We start from the raw sequence: 22,299 nt of genomic DNA, 5'->3' as shown, positions 1-22,299 counted from the left end.
TTACACCATTGTATTATCTATAACCTCTATTTTATCTCCCTCACTTCCACTAGTTCTAATCTATTACATGCTTATTCTTTAAATAAATTTTGAATTTCTTCCAATCTTCTCCCACTTCTGCTTCACTTCGATCTCGGAGTCTCCCGGACAGTTCAGACAGTTCCATATATTCTATCAACTTCTGCCATTCATCCACTGTTGGTATTTCTTCATTCTTCCAATTCTTTGCGAGTAGAATTATTGCTGCTGTTGTGGCATACAAAAAGAAAGTAACATCCTTCCTAGGTATATCATCTCCCGTTATCCCAAGTAAGAAGGCCTCTGGTTTTTTAACAAAGGTGTTTTTCAACACTTTTTTCAATTCATTATAAATCCTTTCCCAGAAGTCTCTCACTTGGGGACACGTCCACCACATGTGGAAGAAAGTTCCTTCTTGCTTTTTACATTTCCAGCATTTATTGTTTTGTTTATGATAAATCTTTACTAACTTTACCGGAGTCAGGTACCATCTATACATCATTTTCATTAAATTTTCTTTTAGAACTGTACATGCTTCCATAACCTTTCCCAATCTTCCACGTTCTTACATAAAATTGGTATGCCACTTGATTGTAAAAAAAAACAAGATACCTTCAAGAAAGAAGATTCCACCTAAACCTTAGGAAGAACTTCCTGACAGTAAGAGCTGTTCGGCAGTGGAATTTGCTACCAAGGAGTGTGGTGGAGTCTCCTTCTTTGGAGGTCTTTAAGCAGAGGCTTGACAGCCACCTGTCAAGAATGCTTTGATGGTGTTTCCTGCTTGACGGGCTTGGACTGGATGGCCCTTTTGGTCTCTTCCAACTCTATGATTCTATGATTCTATGCTACTTGTGCATGGATGATACACATTTGGCTCAATGAGGATGGTTTCCCCAAGTGAATTTGCTCTCAGTAAGAAACAAGTAGGACAGGCATGTCCAAAGCCTAATATGGCCTGCCGGTCGGTTTAATCTGGCCCCCGTGGCAGTTAATTTCCTGGGGTAAAATCCTAAAAGAAGGTCAACATCTTACGGTAAATCCTTAAAAAAGATAATCAACTTTGGTCGGCCCTCACGCATGTTCACTTCATCAAATTTGGCCCTCTGAAAAAAGTTTGGACACCCCTAAAGTAGGAGTAAAGAAAGTTGCCTTAAACGGAGTCCGGTTTGGTCCCCCTCATACCATTGACACTGTGTGGCTGTATTGTCCCTCCTAGCCTCCCCCCCCCCAAGATGCTCAGGGTTGAAACTGGAGCCTTCTGTGTGCAAAGGGGGTGCTCTGAGCTATGGTTAATAATAATAATGGGATTTCTTAACCACCATATGGTCGCAAGGCAGGTTACAGCAAGATCAAAATATCAGAACAATTTAAGGGGCTATTGGTTTCCCCTCCTTGAACAATCTCCCTCCAAGCCGGGGATTAGAAGAACAATTGGTGCCTAACTTTTCATTATTTATCCCTTCCCTTGACTGCCTTTAAAGAAAATAAAAGAAAAAAACCAAGTCCTTAAACAACGCTGAATAAACTTGGGGTGCTTTAAAAAGGATAGCATAAAAGCATGATTAGCAGAACCTTCTGGATCAGGCCCCTCCTGCTCTTCTTACCGTGGCCCACCAGCAGGAGCTGAGCACATGGGCAGCCCTCTCCCCTCCAGTGGCTCCAGCAAGCGGTACTGGGAAGCAGAGGGTTGCCCTCCTGGCTAGTAGCCCTCCCTAGCCTTCTCCTCCGTGACCTTGTCTAATCTTTTCATGCCGCCACCGCACACCTCCTGTGGCAGCGAGTTCCATAGACTCTGCAGGATGAATAAGTTTCCTTCCTCCAGCTTTCCTCGAACTCCCATTATCCCTAACCACCAGGACACCCAGTCCAATTGTCGGGGATGATGGGGGTCGTAGTCTAACAACACCTGGGGGCACCCAAGTTCGAGATCTGCCCCAGCGTCTCCCAGCGTTCAGCTTCCTCGCCGGATGCGCCCCAGCTCTAATCGGATTCTGCACTGGCACGAACTGGCAAGGATCCTCCCCTGCGTGGGCGTGGAAGCACGCGCGCCCTCCCCCCCGAGACTTGCAAGCGCGGCCTCCGCGCGACAAGCGACAAGCCTCTCCGGACGCCGAGGGGCGCTTCTTGCGCGGCGAGCGCGGACTCTCTCGTGGGCCGGACCGGAGCCCTCGGAGGGAAAGGGAGAGGCGGCCAACTAGCGCGGGGGCGCTGCGCCGGTGGAACTGCTCCGGGCTGCGGTTATGCAACCAGCCGTTTGGGTGCTTCAAGGAGAAGCCGCGAAGGGAGCCTCTGGGCATATGCAGAGCGCCTTTCCCTTCGCTCCTCCTAGATCTCCGACGCCGCTCCTGTTCTTCCGTCTGCTGAGTCAATAGCACGCGTTATAGGTTTACTTTTAAGGTTTTATTGAAGGTTGGCAACGGTAGAGGACTCGAGGCCGTTAGGAAAGCCGAAATAGACGCCGTACCCCGTGGAGAGGGAGACCTGTTCGTCCCTGTTGATGGAACAGAAGGATTTTTTTTTAAAAAAAAAACCCAAACAGCACAGAATTCTCCAGGGTCCTCCCTCCCAGGCTTTGGCAACACATCACCGTAAGTGGAAAGAGGTGTCTCTTGTTTCCAGAACCCCTCCAGAGTTCTATACCAGGCACCCCCAAACTTCGGCCCTCCAGATGTTTTGGACTACAATTCCCATCATCCCTGACCACTGGTCCTGTTAGCTAGGGATCATGGGAGTTGTAGGCCAAAACGTCAGGAGGGCCACAGTTTGGGGGTGCCTGTTCTATACAGTACTGCATTTCTTTGCTGGCCATTTCCTCAATTTGCTTTATTCATTTACTGCATTTCTATCCCGCCATTCTCTCCGAGGAGCTCCATCCATGTGCTGTGCTTGGTTTCCTCCCTCTTTTGCTTAATGCCCAGGCTGAGAGGCAGCGAGAGCGGCCCCAGGTCACCCAGTGAGACTGATGTCTGAGTGGCCTCCCAGACCCCCGGTCTACCGCCTGTCATCTCCGCTAGACCTCCATTTCCTACCTCTGTCTTCTGTCCTTTAATGGTCTACTGTTGCTTCACTTCTGCGACTTTAATAATCTGACTTCCTGTTTGCTTTGGTTTACTTTTCGTTGTTTTATGACTGTATATTTTAATGGATGTTCATTATTCTTCTCCCACCTGGGAATCTCACCCTTTTGGATCCGGGCCAGGAACCTTTTCCAGCCTGGGGGCCCCACATTCCCTTCTCTGGAGCCTTTTGGGAGGGTGCATGCCAGTGGTGGGTGGGGCTAGAGGCAGAAGTGGGCGGGGCAACAGCTTTCCTTTTACTTTGGTGCAGAAGGGCAAGTCTCTACACATTCTAGGCAAGCAAGAGAATTGAAGGACACGTTTCAGCCAGGTAAAAACACCCCTGGAGGGTGCAAAGTGGAGCCAGTGAGGAATGTGGCCTGGGGAGAGTCTTGAGGGCCACATACAGATGCCCGGAGGGCTGCATTGGGACCCCAGGTGTGAGGCTCTCCGCCCTTCTCTTTAAGAAACATTTTTTAAACTCACCTTTTCCCTCTTGTTCCTTCAGCTGTGTCTCCTATCTCAGCTCCTCCACATCTTTAGGATGCCAGAAGGTCCAGAATTATTCCTAAACAGCCGGTACATCAATGAGGAGTGTGGGGGTCTCATTTTCTCAGGTAAAGTGGAGAAGTCGGAAGTGAGCAAGAATCCGGAAGTGCCCTTTGAGAGTGACAGGTACCTGATCTCGGCCATGTCAAGGGGCAAGGAGCTGAAGCTCACCCTCACGCCACTCAAACAGGAGGGCCCTGCTCCTGCTCCTTCCAAAAGGCGGGTCTCTGCAGCCCAAGGTAAGCAGGCAGCTCGAGAGCCAATGGATCTCATCTTCCGTTTCGGTATGTCTGGCAACTTCAAATTTGTCCCCGTGTCTGAGATGCCAAAGCATGCGCACCTGCGCTTCTACACCCGAGGAAGCCCACCCCGCGCCCTCTGCTTCGTGGACTTCCGCCGGTTTGGCCGATGGGAGGTGAGCAGTTCCTGGCAGGTGGACCGAGGGCCCTGTGTGATGCTGGAGTATGAGAAGTTCAGGTGAGGATCACCCATAGCAGCTTCCCCAAGTCCCTTTGCCGCCTGAGGCAGAGCAGCAAATAGTGTCCCCTGCTCCCCCTACCTCAAGTGGCATAATATCCGGGGCTGGTAAAGTTTGTTTTGGCCCCTCAATTTGGGTGAATTTCCCACCTCCTCAGCTGCCCCTTTTATCACGTCCAAATCCAGCTGCCCAAAGCAGCCACCCTCATTCATTGATGAAAGCAACTGGCTTCCTCCTCTGACAACATCTTGGGAAAAGAAAAGACCCTTCAAAAATGGGAGATAGCCTTGTTCTGACTTTTATTTATTTATTCCCACCTTTTCTCCCGACAGGAACTCGGGGGTAGCTTACAGATAAAATAGGAGCAGCTGAAAATAGGGAGGGGGGGGACACAAACCCGTAGTTATATTTAAAAAAAAACCCAATGAAATAGTATTAGAATTAAAATATATTTGTATATAAAAGATCTCCATATTTCTAGGTGGGGCCTGGATCAGATAGATTCATCTTGATTGGTGGGGGAAACAGCAGGCTCTGACTGGAGAAATGCATGGCTCTAATTTAGCCCTGAGGCTTCGGTGTGAAGGCGCTTCATTCCCAAAATGAGAATGTGTGAAGTACCACTTTGCCTATGTGGAAAACTGGCTTTGCTTCATACGCTCCTCCATGGGCCCACTGCTGCTGTCCCCTCAGCTGTTATTCTGGCCCGGGGTCACCCAGTAAGCTTCATAGTCGAGTGAGGATTTGAACCCTGGTCTCCAACACTAACCACTATGTCACACTGCCATTTAGTTTGTGCAAAGCTTTAGACTCCTGTTAAGCCCAGGGCTTGGGGAGCCTCACACCAAATGCGGCCCCCGACACCTCTTCATCCGGCCCTTGGGACTCTTGTCAAATCATGCCCCTCTCGCTAGGCTTCCCTTCTCACCAACCTCTTTGAGACCTTTGGCCTGGCTGGAATGTGTCCTTCAACTGGGATAATGCCTCTTGCTTGCCAGGCCACTTGGGCTCTGCGTCCCCGTCCCCCCCAGTAGGTTGTGATGAGTGACTGTGGCCCTTCAGATAAAAAAAAAAAGACTGGTGCTAACTAAGCGGTCCTTTTAACAAGCCCTCCTCTGTTCCAGGGAAAATGTGCTGAGGAACCTCTCGGACAAGGCTTTTAACAAGCCCATCTGTGAGGCTCTGCTAAACCAGAAGTTTTTCAACGGTGTTGGCAATTACCTCCGGGCTGAGATTCTCTACAGGTGAGCAGGTGTCTGACCCTCGCTTGTGCCACGGGGAGCAGAGTCTGCCAGGTTGGGAGCATTCCTGCCCAGGTCGCTCTGGTCCTGGAAAGCTCTGTACTCATGGGCACAAGTGATGACTCCTCTTCTGTGGTGTCCTCCTCCTTGTGCATTGCCAACTCCCTCCCCATGAAGTTGCACACGACCTCTACCGTGTTTCTCTGAAAATAAGCCATACTCCGAAAATAAGCCATAGTGCTAGGCAGGTTAAACTGTACCATACTTAATAAAAAAAATTAAGACATCCCCTGAAAATAAGCCACCGTGTTTTTTTTTGAGGAAAAATAAATATAAGACAGTGTCTTATTTTTGGAGAAACACGGTATGCTGCAAAATTGAAGCAGATCTTCTTTAACCATCAAGGCCTTTTAAGGAGCTGTCCTCAAAGGGAGAGTTTTTTGAGTTCTGACATTGCTGTCATGTCATGTTTTTAACTAGCCTTTTGAAAAGTGATTTTTTGAAAAAAATGGCTGCAATTGGGGCTTACTTAGGTGGCGCTGTGGTTAAACCACTGAGCCTAGGGCTTGCTGATCAGAAGGTCGGCGGTTCGAATCCCTGTGACGGGGTGAGCTCCCGTTGCTTGGTCCCAGCTCCTGCCAACCTAGCAGTTCGAAAGCACGTCAAAATGCAAGTAGATAAATAGGAACCGCTACAGCGGGAAGGTAAACGGCATTTCCATGTGCTGCTCTGGTTTGCCAGAAGCGGCTTTGTCATGCTGGCCACATGACCTGGAAGCTGTACGCCGGCTCCCTCGGCCAATAATGCGAGATGAGCGCGCAACCCCAGAGTCGGTCACGACTGGACCTAATGGTCAGGGGTCCCTTTACCTTTACCTTAATGGTTGTTAGTTACGTTGTGTTTGATATCGTGAGCTGTCTTGGGTGGGTTGCGCTCAGGTAGGTGGCATATAATAATAATAATAATAATAATAATAATAATAATAATAATAATAATTTATACCCCGCCCATCTGGCCAGGTTCCCCCAGCCACTCTGGGCGGCTTCCAACAGAAATATTAAAATACAGAAATCCATCAAACATTAAAAGCTTCCCTAAACAGGACTGCCTTAAGATGCCTTCTAAAGGTCTGGTAGTTGTTCTCCTCTTTGACCTCTGGTGGGAGGGCATTCCACAGGGTGGGTGCCACTACCGAGAAGGCCCTCTGCCTGGTTCCCTGTAACTTGGCTTCTCGTAGCGAGGGAACCGCCAGAAGGCCCTCTGCACTGGACCTCAGTGTCCGGGCAGAGTGACGGAGGTGGAGACGCTCCTTCAGATATACTGGACCGAGGCCGTTTAGGGCTTTAAAGGTCAGCACCAACACTTTGAATTGTGCTCGGAAACGTACTGGGAGCCAATGTAGGTCTTTCAGGACCGGTGTTATGTGGTCTCGGCGGCCCTGCAAATATTAATCTGTTTTTAGTTTATTAAGACTTTTTGCAAGTCTTAAATTATTGTTTATTCTTATTGGTAACTTCACTGTTGTATTTTTCTTGTAAACTGTTTTTGAGGGGTTTTAAAAATCAAATTTTATGAAATTTGCAGTGTGTCACTTAAATTTCACCGTTCCAACTCTTTGGCAGTCATTTGAAATCATTCCTGTGGCCTCTTCCAGGTTGAAAATCCCTCCCTTTGAGAAGGCACGGACTATTCTGGAGGACCTGAAGCCCCAGGAACAGGTGAGAGGACGTGAGGAGGAGCCCGCTGGATCGGATCACAGGTCCAGACAGCACCCTGCTTCCTGACTCCAGGCTTCCTATAAGCAAGGAGGGAGTTTTCCTGCTCTGTTACTCAGCCTTTCTCATCCCATCATGTGGAACAGCTCACTGTCCTTCCGCTTTAGGTTTTTGGGTGTTGCTGGACCACAGCTCCCATCGGTTTCAGCTGCCTCAGCCAATGGCTGGGGAGTTTGGGAGCCGCACCTCAAAAAGGATCTTGTAGAGTTGCGTAAGATTCAGAAACGGGGAGGGGGGCAAAATGATCAGCGGGGTGGAGTGACTCTGCTACGAAGGAAGGTCACAATGTTCGGGACTTTTTAGTTTAGAGAAAAGGCAAGGAAGAGGCAACAAGATGGACGTTTATAAAATTAAGCACAGCATGGAGAAAATGAGCAGAGAAATGTTTTTCTCCCTTTCTCATAATGCTGGAATTCATGGACATCCAACGAAGTGGAATGTGGGAAGATTTGGGAGAGTTAATATAAAGTACTTTTTCACATTGTGCATAGTTAAACTATGGAACTCTCTCCCACAGGAGGCAGCAATGGCCACCAACTTAGATGGCTTTGAAAGAGGATTAGATAAAGAGGGAGCTATTGAAGGCTACTATTAATTCTGGATACCAGGGGCTGGAAGCCACAGGAGTGAGGGGAGAGGGCCCTTGAGTGCAGGTTCTGCTTGGTTCTGCTTGTGGGTTTCCCAGAGGCATCTGGTTCAGGGCCGGCCCTAAGGCCAGGCTGGGTGGCGCAGGGCACCACGGCTCCGGCCCGCCAGGGGGGTACCGCGAGCTGCACCCGCCCGCTGCTGGCCGGTCTGCCGCGCAGCTGCGCCCACGGCAACTGTGCTGTGCCTGCCCGCCCGCCGCACAGCAGTGCCTGTGGCAGCCGCGCTGTGCGCGCCCGCCCACCACACTGGGAAACAGGGCGGGGGGGCGCCGGAGGGATCCGCCGCACCAAGGCGCCAGGGGCGCTTAAGACGGCCCTGATCTGGTTGACCACAGTGAGAACAAGATGCTGGACTATATCAGCCATTGGCCTGATCTAGCAGGCTGTCGCTATGTTCCCACGCCCCTCTTCAGTGTGCATGCTTGCATGGAGGAAACCTTTGTGTGCATATTGATGCCATCTGGAATTGTGATCATGCAAGGCTTAAAACATTATGGAACCTTTGCTGCATCTCTGCAGATGTTTACATGGGCATCAGGGGGCCAGACTATCTGGCATGCGCAATGTGGGGTGGGGCAAAGCTACTTGGCGTAGCCTCACTCACGCATTCAGCTTACTCATGAGAATAGCTTCTTATTTATTTAGAGCCACTTGTTGTGCCAGGCTCCTCAGTCAAAAAGGCTCCCAGAGCAGCTCATATAATAATAATAATAATAATAATAATAATAATAATAATAATAATACAGTGGTACCTCGGTTTATGGGACGCAGGTGGCGCTGTGGGTTAAACCGCAGAGCCTAGGGTTTGCTGATCAGAAGGTCGGCGGTTCGAATCCCCGTGACGGGGTGAGCTCCTGTTGCTCGGTCCCAGCTCCTGCCAACCTAGCAGTTCGAAAGCACATCAAAGTGCAAGTAGATAAATAAGGTAAGGTAAGGTAAGGTAAATAAGCGGGAAGGTAAATGGTGTTTCCGTGTGCTGCTCTGGTTCTCCAGAAGCAGCTTTGTCATGCTGGCCACATGACCTGGAAGCTGTATGCCGGCTCCCTCGGCCAATAACGCGAGATGAGCGCCGCAACCCCAGAGTCGGTCACGACTGGACCTAATAGTCAGGGGTCCCTTTACCTTTTTACCTTTACCTCAGTTTACAAACACAATTGGTTCCGGAAGTTTGTACTTAACCTGAAGCGTACTTAACCTGAAGCGAACTTTCCCATTGAAAGTAATGGAAAGTGGATTAATCCGTTCCAGACGGTCCGCGGAGTACTTAAACTGAAAATACTCAAACCGAGGCGTACTTAAACTGAGATATGACTGTAATTTATTATTTGTACCCCGCTCATCTGACTGAGTCTCCCCAGCCACTCTGGGCGGCTCCCAGTTGAGTATTAAAACAATACAGCATTAAATATTAAAAGCTTCCCTAAACAGGGCTGCCTTCAGATGTCTTTTAAAATTAGGATAGCTGCTTATTTCCCTGACATCTGATGGAAGGGCATTCCACAGGGCAGGTGCCACTACTGAGAAGGCCCTCTGTCTGGTTCCCTGTAACCTCACTTCTCGCTTACAATCTAAAACACACACACACACACACGGGAAAAGGAACAGGGAGGGAAGAGGAAAATCAAAACCCAAACTCAGGCACCAATTTCTAAACAGTGGTTCCTCTCATGAGCAACTGGCACAGTTCAAGGGCAGGAGATGCCCAGTGGAGCTGGGCCTCCAGCAAAGCTGATGACATGAGCCTTCTGCTTCCTATCTGCCCTGCTGAGGGGAGAGGAAGCCTGATGGTGCTGACGTGCCAATGGAGGGAGCCCTGCTTCCCAGCACACCCATTGAGTTTTATTTTTAGCACATTAGTCTGAGCCAAGGGCTTGTTGATCAGAAGGTTGGCGGTTTGAATCCCCGTGACGGGGTGAGTTCCCGTTGCTCGGTCCCAGCTCCTGCCAACCTAGCAGTTCGAAAGCAGGTCAGAATGCAAGTAGATAAATAGGAACCGCTACAGCGGGAAGGTAAACGGCGTTTCCATGTGCTGCTCTGGTTCGCCAGAAGTGGCTTTGTCATGCTGGCCACATGACCTGGAAGCTATACGCCGGCTCCCTCAGCCAATAATGTGAGATGAGCGCGCAACCCCAGAGTCGGTCACGACTGGACCTAATGGTCAGGGGTCCCTTTACCTATATAATAAATAATAATAATAATAATAATAATAATAATAATAATAATAATAAATTTTTATTTATACCCTGCCCTCCCCAGTCAAAACTGGGCTCAGGGCGGCTAACACCAATAAAATTACAATAAGACATAAAAGAAAAGAAAACAATTAATTAAAATACAGATTAAAACACAATATTAAAATGCAGCCTCATTTTAAGTAGTCCATCAATCAAAACCGTGAGGGAGGAAAACACAGGGGTCAGACTGAATCCAACCCAAAGGCCAGGCGGAACAGCTCTGTCTTGCAGGCCCTGCGGAAAGATGACAAATCCCGCAGGGCCCTGGTCTCCTGTGAAAGAGCGTTCCACCAAGTCGGGGCCAGTACTACGTGAGAGAGAACCTGGAGGAAGGCTGTATGGGAAGCACCTAAGTTGGGTCATCTTTGCTCGGCCTCCCTTGACTGCTGGCCTTCACCTTGCAGGCATCTGGACCAACCTCTAGGAAAAAGGTGAAGCTGAAAAGGGAGACCCCCGACTTGCTGGAGCTCTGTCACCTGGTGCCCATGGAGGTTGTGAATCTGGGTAAGGACCAAGTCGAGGACAACCCAGAATGCTCCCCCCCCCCCATATTCTGTGTATCATTCTAGAGCTGCAAAAGGGTGTAGGTTTGAGGGCGGTGGGTGGATGGATTTTCATAAAAATTTATACACTGCTTGATTTTTTAAAAAGCACCTAAGTGGATTTGCAGGGTTGGAGTGAAATTCGAGGTGGGGTGGAGGCAAAACTTGCTACCCTTCAACTTGTTGCTTCTTCTCCCAAGTAAATTTGTACAGTGGTACCTTGACTAAAGTCCAGTCTATTATAAGTCCATTTCGGACTAAGTCCAATTGCAACCTGGAAACGAGTGCTCCGGGTGCAACACGGAGGTGAGATTTGGAAGCTTTGTTTTTGCGTTTTGATTTGTGTGGCTTTTTCGGTTTTTTGACTGTGACTTCCGTTTTATGGGACTGACCTGTGACTGTGGCTTGTGACTTCGTTTTTGTGACTTGTTTTTGTGACTGTATGGAACCCAGTTTAGCTACTGGTTGGTTGTGTGACTGCAGAAGTGGATAAAAGCCCCCCATCCAAACAATGACTATCACCAGTGCACGTAAGGGAAAAAAATGTTAATTTTTTTCATCTACAATACTGTCTTATTTATTTTATAGTACAGTCCATTGATTATTGCCTTCATTTTATGGATCAATGGTCTCGTTAGACAGTAAAATTCGTGTTAAATTGCTGTTTTTCATTGTCTAGAACGGATCAATCCATTTTCAATTACTTTCTGTGGGAAAGTACGCCTTGTTTTAAGGCTGCTTTGTTTTAAGACCGGACTTCCGGAATGGATTACGGTCTTAAATCAAGGTACCACTGTACAAGGTTACCGTGTACAGCTTGATAGGGTGGGAATGCAGTCCTGAATTGACATTTCTCCTTGCCTTCTTCCCAATAGGTGGCAAAGGTTATGATCCCGTTAGGACGTCTGATTACAGCATCTTCCTGGAGTGGGCTCAGTGCTATTTCGTTCCAGGCATGCAGACCCTGCGCGATGCCAACGGCAGGACCATCTGGTTCCAGGTAGGAGCCTGAAGGAAGGACACCAGCTGCTTTCCTGGGGATGGGACGCTGCAGTGTGCTGGCCCCCCTTCCTTCAAGGTTGGAGAACATGTGGCCCTTCATGAGCATTTCAAAATGTCATGGTCTGCAAATCTTGGCATCTGGAAGACAGCGTGAAATAACCACAACTACTTAGCTGTTTGTGTCTTATGTTCTCAGCACCAAAACTCAAGAGAGGGTTTTGTTTTTTTGTACTGGTTACATTCTGGGCCATCTTCTTCCCTTGCAGGGCAATCCTGGACCAATGGCCCCAAAAGGTAAGTATCGAGGGCTCCTTGGATACCAATTGAATACATGGGGTTGCAAAGGGAGCAAATAGTTTTTGATCCAGCCTCTCGCAAGGCTTGTTACTCATGTAAAAACACCTGGCAGGCCCCACAAATAACCCAGAGATGCATTTTAAATAAAAGGACACATTCTACTCATGTAAAAACATGCTGATTCCTGGACCTTCCACGGGCCAGATGTAGAAGGCAATTGGCCGGCCCCCGGGCCTTAGTTTGGGGACCCCTGCTCCAAAACAAGGCCAATTTCTACAGCGCTTGATTGGGAGATGTAGGTTGGTTGCTCAAAGGTGGTAGTTTGTGTAAGTGCTACTCAGAGTAGACACATTGCTGTTAAGATTTATTTGTTGCATTTATATCCCACCTTCTCCGTGCAGCTCAAGGTGACTTACATGCCCCCCCTCTAAATTAATCCCTACAACCCTGTGAGGTAGCTTAGGCTGAAAGTGAATGACTGGCCCAGTGAGTTTCATGACGAAGTGGTGGATTCGAACTCTGGTCTCCCAAGCCCTAGTGTGACACTCTAACCAACTACACCACCACTGGTGTAACATAGGCATGACTAACATAGGGCTGTTAGTTTTTATGGGTCTACTCTTTACTTAGTTGACTCCAAACCCCAAACTGCACTGAGGATCTTTGGAAGAACCATAGTTGAGTTGCAGAGCCCTTAATTTGAATGCAGAAGGTCACGGGTTCAATCCCAGGCCTCTCTAGGTAGAAGGATCAGATATACATACAGTAGAAGCATCTCTGTGTTTAAGACACCAGAGAGCCACTAACAGTCGGACCAATGAAGCAGCTTCCTCTTCTCTTCTATGATTTTTGAGACAACAGAGACATTTTAAGATAATGCTGGCAAAACTGGGACTGGACCTTTTGTTTTGTTTTGCAGGAGGAAAGCCACGCAAGAGGCAGTTGCAGGTAAAACCCAATCCTGATACCCCAAGCTCCAAGGTAAGGCAGCTCTTTTTTAAAAAAAAAAAAAATTTAAATTGATTTTCCAATATTGTTCCAATAACAGCCTCATTATAACAATGCCAAATTTATCCAATTAAAACAATTATTAAAACCAATTATTTATATACCGAATTATACAATTCAGTTAAAGTGATTTCCTCACATGCTCATATTGATGGGTTCCTCTTTGCTTTTCTAAAAATTTCTGCATTCCAAAATCTTAATAATTTCAAATACATTCCCTTCAAGATAGTAATCCCTTATACAACAACTACAATCTTATGGTTTCAATTGGTGTTAATATATTAAGTAACGTAAAGTTTCAAGTAAGGTACTCAAGTCTGCAATCATTCTTTCCTGCTTGTAGTAATTTTCCCATGATATTGTCCCAACCATATATAATGTTGTGTCCTTCAATCTTCCAGCTGACTCGGGGGAAGCAGTTGTCTCAACCGTTTTCCAAAGCCTCTGTGTCACTTGGTCCTGTGATTCAAGAGCTTGTTAGAGACCCCTCTGTTCTAACAAATAAACTGTCCTCACCACTTTTTTTCAGCCTAGGAAGAGCGCTCCGATTCCAAACTGCCAATGATACTTCTCCCTCGTTCTCTCTCTCTCCATTCCATTCCTCTCACACATGCAGTTCCAGTGTGATGTTAAATTTCATGTTATTAATGCAGTATTTTCCAACCTCACTTTTTATAGTGCCTTTGCCTGCCCTCGCATTCCATAGGGAAGCAAGAGAGGAATTCAAAGAATTCTTTGTTTATCTCCGTCTGTCTCTGCGATTCCTGCATTGTTGGGGTTTGATACCTCCAACCTCTGCAATTCCATTATTCAGCTCTCTTTTGTCTCTCCTAGGTCACAAAACTGGAGACTAGCAGTTCTGTGACCAGTATTCCTCGGAAAGATGTTGTGGGAACAAGGAAGTCTGGAAGGAAGAAAGGGAACAGAATTGCCCCCCAAACAGAGGACCACACTATGGCCAAGGAAGCCAAGCTACCAAACACCAGAACTCGGAGAAAGGTTTCTGCCTTGCAGCAATCTCCAGCACCAGATTCTGTGGCTGAATCCCAGAAGAGGCGAGCATCAACCCGGAAAACTAGGGGTAAGAAGAGATGTGATCGGGCTTCAGGGTTCCTTAGGTGGCTTTACGGAGCAAATGAGACGCAACCACAGGAGGGATGGGGAACCTGCGGCATAGATCTGTGGTTACCAAAGTGGGGGGGGTTGCCATCCGTGGGGGGCGGGGGGGGCACTAGGACGAAAGGGGTGGAAGGGGGACACAGAAGGTGGAAATGATTATTGGATTTTGAAAAGCTGCCATCCCTGGATCAAATTCATCCATTTTGTTGAATTAAATAATTCATATTGGATTTTAAAGAAATGTGCAACTAATTGTTACCAAGTTGAATTGTACAGTGGTACCTCGGTTTATGAACACAATTGGTTCCGGAAGTATGTTCATAAACTGAAGCGTTCATAAACTGAAGCGAACTTTCCCATTGAAAGTAATGGAAAAGTGGATTAATCCGTTCCAGATGGGTCCGCGGCGTTCATAAACCGAAAATTCATAAACCGAGGTGTTCATAAACCAAGGTTCCACTGTACTGTGTTATCAACTTCCTTAGTAGGTTGTAGGTTGGGCAAACCACTCTTCTGAATAATGCTTTTTATAGGGTGGGGTGCAGCCCTGGGATGGTTCTATGGAACTTGGGGGTGGGGGGGCTGTGGCCACCAAAAGTTTGGTAACCACTGGCCTAGACCTTGCTGGATGCCAGCGACCCATCATTCCTGACCATTTGCAACGCCTGGTGGGAATTGGGCAGTGCAGAGTTAAAACTATGGAACTTACTGCCATAGGAGGCAGTGATGGGCACCAACCTAGATGGCAGCTTTAAAAGAGGACTGGACAGATTCATAGAGAATTTATGCATGATGGCTGTGCTCTGCCTCCATGGCCATAGGCAGCAATGCTTCTGATTACCAGTTGCTGGAAACCACAAGAAGGGAGAAGGCTCTTGTGCTCAGCTTCTGCTTGTGGGTTTCCCATTCGGCCTTCTGGTTGGCCACAGTGAGACCAGGATGCTGGACTAGGTGGGCCATTGGCATGATCCAGGAGGGTGGTTCCTAAGTTTGTATGGGATGGCAGGTTCCCACTCCCTGGCCTGCAAGCCATCTAACTGCTATTCCTTTTCAGATACTGCTGCTGTTTCCACAAGACCCAGGCAGGTGAAGGCACAGTGACCTCCCTGAAGCAGAACAGCCTTCTCCCCTTCTGGCCCATGTGCTGCCGAGGCAAAAGAGGGTATAAACTCTGGACGATGCTCACATAGCTGCCTTATGTTGGTTTCTGGATGCTGGCCTGGCAACAGGCGACACTGTGGGAATTGTCTTGTCACTTATGTGCTTTTTGAAGTCCTGCTAGGAACATATAGCAGAGCTACTATGAGGCCTTTTACACTGATTTTGCTTTCTGGAAATGCTGTGGTAGATTCAGGCCACGGTCTCAGCCCCAATTCCAAACAGCGAGTAGGCTTTGTGCATGCCACCGCTGCAGGAGATCTTCCTGCTCTGGGTGTCGAGGCCTGTGTTAAAGAGAAGGGTCTCTTGATACAATGGAACCTCTATTTGCGACCATAATCCGTTCCGGAGGTCCGTCCGGAGTTCGAAATGGATTGCTGGGACAGGCGCCATTGTGCGCAGGTGCAGGAGGCAATTGCCCGCCTCTGCGCATGTGCAAACGGCGATTGCTACTCCTGTGCATGCGCAAACGTCGGCAAACCCGCCAGTTACTTCCGGGTTTGCCGCGGTCGCAATTTCGAATGACCGTAAGAAGAGGCAGTGGTAAGCAGAGGTTCGACTGTATATTCACAACAGAGAAATCACATAGCTCAGCTTGACCACCACGAAAGGGAGTCATCCAGCTGCTGCAGGGGCTGCTGGTAGGGGAAAGCTAGCGCAACTCATTAGCAGATCATTTCCGCTTGGTTTTGGGTATAATTGCACTGTTGTATAATCTGCAAGAAGGACGCACAAGCTAATGGCATTACCTCCAGCACTCTGCTCCTCCAAGACCTGGACTCTTGGTGCTGCAAATTTAGGTGAAATGAGTCTTGCCCTGTTGCTTCCTGAAAAGAGATGTCAGAGGTTCTACCTTCTGAACAGGGTACATCTGATACATCTGTGCATTTAAGGTGCAGGTTGTTCGATGCAACTAGCAGGGGATTGCAGCAGGAATGAAAGGGGAGTTTGAGCCGTTCCAGTTTTCCCCAGAGCAAATGACACCTTCATCCTATTTGCATTAAAAACACATCTAATGTCATGTCTAGATCGGCCTTTGGATCAGGAGCACAAGAGCAGAGCTCAGTTGCTGAAAGAGTTGCAGTATTTCCTTCTCAGCCTTATTTCTGACAGGAATCTTCTGGCGGGGCTCAAGAGCTACATGGATCATTCAGGCCAACACTTCAGCTGACCAGTAAGATATCTAGAGCTAGTTCTGTTCAGCAAGGAGTGGGATTTGATCCACTGCTACATTACTGCCTAGATTGGAAAGAGATGTGCATTTTAACAGTTACTCAGTCAAATACTTTCTATATGGTGATAACCTGTCTCCTTTGATTATATTCTTACAGTGCTTTTTGGTGCAAATAAAGATTTTTTTTCTAGAAATGATGCTGTTGTAGGGTGTGGTGCTATGAGAAGGCAATTGTCAAGAAAAAGTCCTAAGTATGGTGCCCCACTCTGCTCATTGATTCCAGCCCACAACCTTTAAACATTGGGAGCTCCTGCTGGCAAGTCAAAGATGGTCTCCCGGGTGTGTAGATGGGTGATGGTAAATAAAGTCACCACCTGTGGGTGGTGGCAAGGACCGTCCTTCCGAGCCCCTTTGGCACGTGTAGCCCTACTACATGTTCCAAAGGGAATGACAAGGAGAGGCCTGAGCTGCCATGAGATGCTAACCTGGAATGTGGAAGCGTATTTCAAGCAGTTCTTCTGAATCTCCCTCCCCACCCCAGCTATTTCTCTGCCAATAACCATAGCCCAGTCCTCCTCTCTGGGGATTCTCAAGGGTACGCAGTACCGGCAGCATTTTTTCGAGAAGAAAAGCGTTGCCGTGTCCCCTTTTAAAAAGGAGGTTTGAGCAGTGACAAGATGATTCACAGCAGATAAGCAAAAGCTTCCTACTCCCAGTTGTTTATCAGTAGTAACACCGAAGCTGCCCACTCTGCCACAAAGTCAATTAAGCTGTAAGAATCCCAGGTGTAGATTTCATAGAATCATGGAACTGTTAAGGGTTGGAAGGGGATCCGAGGGTCATCTAGTCCAACCCCCTGCAATGCAGGAACCACAGCTACGATTTAGATTTGGAATAGGTAGGTCATCCCAGGAAATAGAAGTTCACTGGTTAAAGTAGGCCACTGGTGCCATCCCAGCCTGCCATTTTGCATTGGCAAGCTGTTTTGCCCTTGCCACAGGTTGGCAGACTTTAGTGCTCTAGTTAAAAGAAATAAGAAGAATGGCGTGGAACTTGCAAGTCCACCCGTGTCTGCCACAGCTTCAGGCCCTTGCCCAGCAGGAAGCCAAGGAGCCAGTCTGCAAGCTTGCAGTTTGTGCTCCAGAAGTTCAGCTGCTGCCTGGTTGTTTCAAAGTCAGCAGGACAGTTTGTACTTGGAAAGGTGTAAAGGAGAGGCGCAGGCCATGCTCCTCCAGTGGCAGGCGCTTGCTTGGATCAGGCCGCTCTAGGAGGTCGCACCTAAGAAAGGAGAAGAGAAACTCTTTGAGCACAGTCTGGACAACCCATTCACTGGGCACTCATCCTGATTTGGGAGGCGAGATGAGATCGGCTGCTCACTAAGCATCCATTCAGATTTGTTTGCAGGGTGGTTAGACAGCATCGTGACCAACAAGTATTATCTCACACTTTCCAGTACGCTTCCCCTCCGCTTTCTTTATTTAAACAATCCAAATTTTGGGAGTGCATTTATTTGTCAGGGGTGCCAAATAAACTTTAATGGAATGCCAGGAAGTGATTGAACTCCACCTGAAAACAGCAGCTCCTCAAACCACTTGTGGTGTTTACATTTACACACTTACATGACAGCCTCTTGGACTGGGAGACACGTCTGGAGCCAGGTGACCACAGTACTCCCGTGCGACTCGTACAGCCTGATCACCAGCACACCTGGCATGTCCTCAGCCTGAAAGGAGGGAAGGAAACAGACAAGCGCCCCATAATCAGCACAATGCTCTTCTCCAGCTCTGTGCAACCATTCCTCTCTCCTTGTGGCCCATTGGTCATGGCTGACCATTGACTGTATTTGCATCCCACCTTTCTTCCATCACAAAGGGCAAGGGTGGTGAGGGGCATGGCCAGTGGGGCACCGCTTGGAGAAATTCCCAAGGGCCAGAGAGAGATTTGAAGGGCCACGTTTTGCTCTCGGGCCTGTGGCTCCCCACCCCTGGCATACTGCAACGGAGGGCACCTGGGCAGTGCCCAGCTCTGCCTACCATCTCATGTTGTGCTCATCATTAGAAGAGTCCTGCTCGATTAGGCCAAGGGCCCATCTAGGGCTCAACCAGGTGCCCCTTGTGGGAAACCAATAAACAGGACCCAAGCACAAGAATTCTCTCCCCTCTTGTTCCCAGGAGCACTGCTGCCTGCGATCGCGGAGTTAGAGCTGAGCTTCCCTTGTGACTAGTAGCCATCGGCAGAAGTCACTTTGTGCCTTCTCATCCTCTTGGGCCCCGTACCTGCTTTATTGCTTCCAGGACAACAGCTGGGGATTGCACAGAGAAGGCGCTCCAAGCTGGGTGCCGCCCTGAGGCGCACGGCACCTTGTGAAGAGGGAAATTCAAGTTGTATGCCTGGCGGATCACCTCGGCCTCCTGGAATGAACCTGTTCAGAAGACAGCACTATGCCATCAGAGGCAAGAAAGGGACAGTCGCCCCGCCACCGTGCCTGAAGACGGCTGCTTAGTTGCTTCAAAAAGCTCCACTTTTATTCTCAGGGCTTTCTTACCTACATGCGGCATCACGGCATATGTAAATCGATGGCTCCCAATATCTGCCGTGGCGTCAGGTGACTTTGGTGCTCTCAACCTTCGTGCAGATGGAAAAGATATCTTACTACATAAGAAGATAAGAATTGGCCTGCTGGATCGAGCCAATTGCCTGTTTAGTCCAACACTCCGTTCCCACGGTGGCTGACCAGATGCAACCAAAAGGAAACCCACAAGTAGGATTCGAACACAAGAGCTCTCTCCCCTCCTGTGGTTTGCAGCAACTGCTATTCAGAAGCTTTTGCTGACCGTGGAGACAGAGTGTAGACATCTAGGCTAGCAGCCATCAATTGCCCTCTCCTTCATGAATTTGTCTAATCCTCTTTGTTTCAGAAAAACGACATTTTATTGGGTTTTCCAGGGCCGTCTTAAGCCCACCCAGCGCCCTGGTGCTAGGTCCCTCCAGCACCCCCCTCCAGCGCCTCTCCAAGGGCTCGGGAGTGCCAAGTGGACCGCGGCAGCAGCGGGAGGCCACCTCCGAGGACTCTGCGCTGTGCCTCCTTCGCGTTTCCCCAGCGCTGGGTTCTGCTCAGTCAAGCTTCGCCACCAGCGCACACACCGCGGAACCAGCAAGAGCTGCTTGGGCGCTGTGCGCGCTGGTGGCGAAGCTCGACTGAGCGGAACCCAGCGCTGGGGAAACGAGAAGGAGGCGCAGCGCGGAGTTCTCGGAGAAGGAGCGCAGTCCTGGCCAGATTGCCGGAACCCTGCGCTCACTTGGCGCCCTTCCAGCGCCCTCCAGCGCCCGGCGCCGTGGTTCTCCGCGCCAGTAGCCTCTATGGCTAGAACGGGCCTGGGGTTTTCTAAACAAGTATGAGAGGAATAATAAATGATACTGTCCAATCCTCTTTTAAAGCCATCCAAGTTGGTGGCCATCGCTACCTCCTGCGGGAGCAAGTTCCATGGTTTAACTCTGCGCTGCTCTGCTTTCTTTTTATCTGTTCTGAGCTTTGCAGGGGACACTTGTGTTATTGACTGTGCAGTTCCATCAACATGGCCATTCCCAGAATCACTTCTGCTACTCCATTCCTGACGTAGCCAAACAGGCAAACGTTAGATGTGCACTGAGCCAAGATACACAAGGCATCTATCTGCAAGCTCCCTTCTAAAGCGCCAGGAAATGCAGCAAAATTCTGGAATACCAAAGACCTCAAGCCCCATCCCGCCAGAAATCTTTTCCTGTCTGCCTCCCGAAACTCACAGGGAAAGGCTCATCACGTTGCCCCGGACGGAGCAGCCATATTTGGAGTCGTTCAGCAGTGCCACCCCAAAGCCATGCTCAGACAGGTCCATCCACTTGTGGCTCCACACCTTGGGAAAAGAGCAACCAAGCAGATATTAGGAAGAGCATCATCATCCAGGGCAGATGTAAGCGGACTTCAGGCTGGCAGGGTCTCCTGTGTTTTTAAAACGAGAATTCCTAAGGTACATTAACCAGAACCATGTTTTGGTTTTGGTTTTGTTTAAAAAAGCACTGGGGAGGGTGGACATACACACACATAATTAAGGAACAAGGTGCCTCTCAGCATATGTTCAGCCCAGGGATTGTGTTTTCAATGCCAGGACTGAGTTCACAGTCCTTTCACCCAGTTCAAGGGTCTTACAAAGCCCTGAACAACTTCTATCCCAGTTTGAGCATTGAGTTCACCTGCAAGAGCGTTGTTGCTCGTTCTCTGCGTTGGCGGGGCTCATTTGGCAACAGCAGGAAACAGAACCTTTGGGGCCATTGGCCTGGTGCTGTAGAACTCTTTGCCGTTAAGAGATTTAGCAGGGGCTTCCTGTGCCAACTTTGAAACACCCGCTGGAGACTCTTCTGAATTTATGGAACCAAGGGGGCAGTGGCCCCAAAATATCTGGGAACCACCGGTGTAGACAGTTGAAAAACAGAGGGGTTGGCAGCCAACCAGCAATACCTATCTTGGCCAGGAGTCTGGGGGCAGATTCTCACCTCAAACCGAGCCCAGTCCCAAGAGGTGTTCCAGTGCGTCGGCCTCTGAAGGTGGCCAAACTGTATCTCATACGTGGCGTTGGGGCTTCGGACCTTGGCAGGGAATTCCACCTTGAGGAACTTATGAGCCTCATTCCAGTCAACCTGTGGATCCAGCAAGACGTGTAGCGTATCAGAGGAGGAAAGGCGCCTTCTTCTCCACCCTGCTCCCAATCTCCCAAGTTTATTTGGAGGCTCCCCTGCTCTAGGAACTTCCAGGTCATCTACACCAGTGGTCCTCAACCTTGGGCCTCCAGATGTTTGGAGACTACAATTCCCATCATCCCTGACCACTGGTCCTGCTAGCTAGGGATCATGGGAGCTGTAGGCCATAAACATCTGGAGGCCGAAGGTTGAGGACCACTGATCTACACAACCTACTAAAGCTGATGAGTTCTCCTTATTGCAGCCCAGTCCCAAACAACAAAGAAAAATGAAACCAGACTAGGGCAGAGTTCACCGAAATGACAGATTGGGGTGGGGTGGGGGAAGCAAAGTTCCTTATGATGCAATGTTCAAAAGGCGTATCGCAGAGCCAGGCACACCAACACTAAAATGCAGTAGTAAAATTCTGTCTCAAGAGCCTTAAGAGATGCCTGGCTGCTGAACCAGTCCAGCATCCTGTTCCCACAGGGACCAACCCAGAAGCCCCAATGGGAAACTGGCAAGTAGGATTTGTGCCCAAGAGCCCTCTCCGCTCCTACAATTTCCAGCAGCATAGCTGCTTCCCACAGTGGCTGGTAGCCTTTGGTAGCCCTCTCCTCCAAGAAGCTGCCTCATCTTCTTTTAAATCTATCTAAGCTGGTGGCCATCACTGCCTCCAGGGGCAAGTGGGCTGTGTGTAGAAGTCCTTTCTTTGACCTGTCCTGAATCCTCCAACATTCAACTTCGTTGAATGTCCCTGAGTTCTAGTGCTATGAGAGAGAAACTTTTCTCTATGCACTTTCTCCATCCCAGGCATAATTTTTTAAACTTCTATCATGGTGCCTCTTCACCTTTTCTCTAAGCTAAAAAGTCCCAAAACGCTGCAATCTTTCATAGGCTAAGGTTATAAAACCAACCTTTGGATTTTGCACAGCTGGCCTCACTTATAATACTTTTTAAATTAGAAATATCAAGCATTCTGAGTTAACAGATTTTAAACATTGCATAATAAGGGCTTGATAGTGCACCTACTTATAGCAGCTGGAATGACCATTGCACAGTTCTGGGGGGGGGGGAACTGGACCCATCTAAAGTGTGGGATATTGCCTTGCTGGAAAATGTAGTAAGCTGAGTGTCTTTAGGGGCCAAAGAAAAAGGACGATTTCGTACTTGTTTGGTCTGACTTTATTTCACTTGTAAGCAAGGACCTCCCTTGGCCTACAAACAAATATGGCTTAGCACATTTAATCATTTTCCTTGGTATAACAGGGTCCGTGTTTTGTAACCT

At 48.7% G+C, this 22,299-nt stretch overlaps 2 protein-coding genes across 2 annotated transcripts in view; one reads left to right on the top strand and one right to left on the bottom strand.

The window, feature by feature from the left end:
- Nucleotides 1–2,114: 2,114 nt before the first annotated feature.
- NEIL1 (nei like DNA glycosylase 1) lies at nucleotides 2,115–15,439 on the top strand. The gene is made up of 10 exons (XM_060278990.1): nucleotides 2,115–2,606; nucleotides 3,583–4,100; nucleotides 5,226–5,345; nucleotides 6,997–7,060; nucleotides 10,403–10,502; nucleotides 11,416–11,540; nucleotides 11,809–11,836; nucleotides 12,759–12,820; nucleotides 13,682–13,928; nucleotides 15,021–15,439. Exons 2-10 carry the CDS (start codon nucleotides 3,619–3,621, stop codon nucleotides 15,065–15,067), a joined length of 1,275 nt encoding a protein of 424 aa, XP_060134973.1. The 5' UTR covers nucleotides 2,115–2,606; nucleotides 3,583–3,618; the 3' UTR covers nucleotides 15,068–15,439.
- Nucleotides 12,843–22,299, bottom strand: part of MAN2C1 (mannosidase alpha class 2C member 1) — a 43,400-nt gene continuing 33,943 nt past the window's right edge. The window contains exons 21-26 of the mRNA XM_035112383.2: nucleotides 20,829–20,972; nucleotides 20,082–20,191; nucleotides 18,844–18,923; nucleotides 18,575–18,720; nucleotides 17,918–18,021; nucleotides 12,843–17,576 (exon numbers count right to left, since the gene is read on the bottom strand). Coding sequence (XP_034968274.2) covers nucleotides 17,447–17,576; nucleotides 17,918–18,021; nucleotides 18,575–18,720; nucleotides 18,844–18,923; nucleotides 20,082–20,191; nucleotides 20,829–20,972 — 714 coding nt within the window. The 3' untranslated portion in view covers nucleotides 12,843–17,446. The remainder of the gene's footprint in view (nucleotides 17,577–17,917; nucleotides 18,022–18,574; nucleotides 18,721–18,843; nucleotides 18,924–20,081; nucleotides 20,192–20,828; nucleotides 20,973–22,299) is intronic.

This window comes from Zootoca vivipara, chromosome 9 (genome assembly GCF_963506605.1).
Source record: "Zootoca vivipara chromosome 9, rZooViv1.1, whole genome shotgun sequence".
Lineage (NCBI taxonomy): Eukaryota > Metazoa > Chordata > Lepidosauria > Squamata > Lacertidae > Zootoca > Zootoca vivipara.
This window is presented reverse-complemented; position numbering and strand designations above follow the sequence as displayed.

What these genes read in the sequence shown, in the direction of transcription:
- NEIL1 (XM_060278990.1), top strand. Translation starts at nt 3,619, where the DNA reads ATGCCAGAAGGTCCAGAATTATTCCTAAACAGCCGGTACATCAATGAG. An exon ending in CATGGAGGTTGTGAATCTGG is followed by an intron (nt 10,503 to 11,415) that starts GTAAGGACCAAG and finishes TCTTCCCAATAG; the next exon opens with GTGGCAAAGGTTATGATCCC. An exon ending in CTGATACCCCAAGCTCCAAG is followed by an intron (nt 12,821 to 13,681) that starts GTAAGGCAGCTC and finishes TGTCTCTCCTAG; the next exon opens with GTCACAAAACTGGAGACTAG.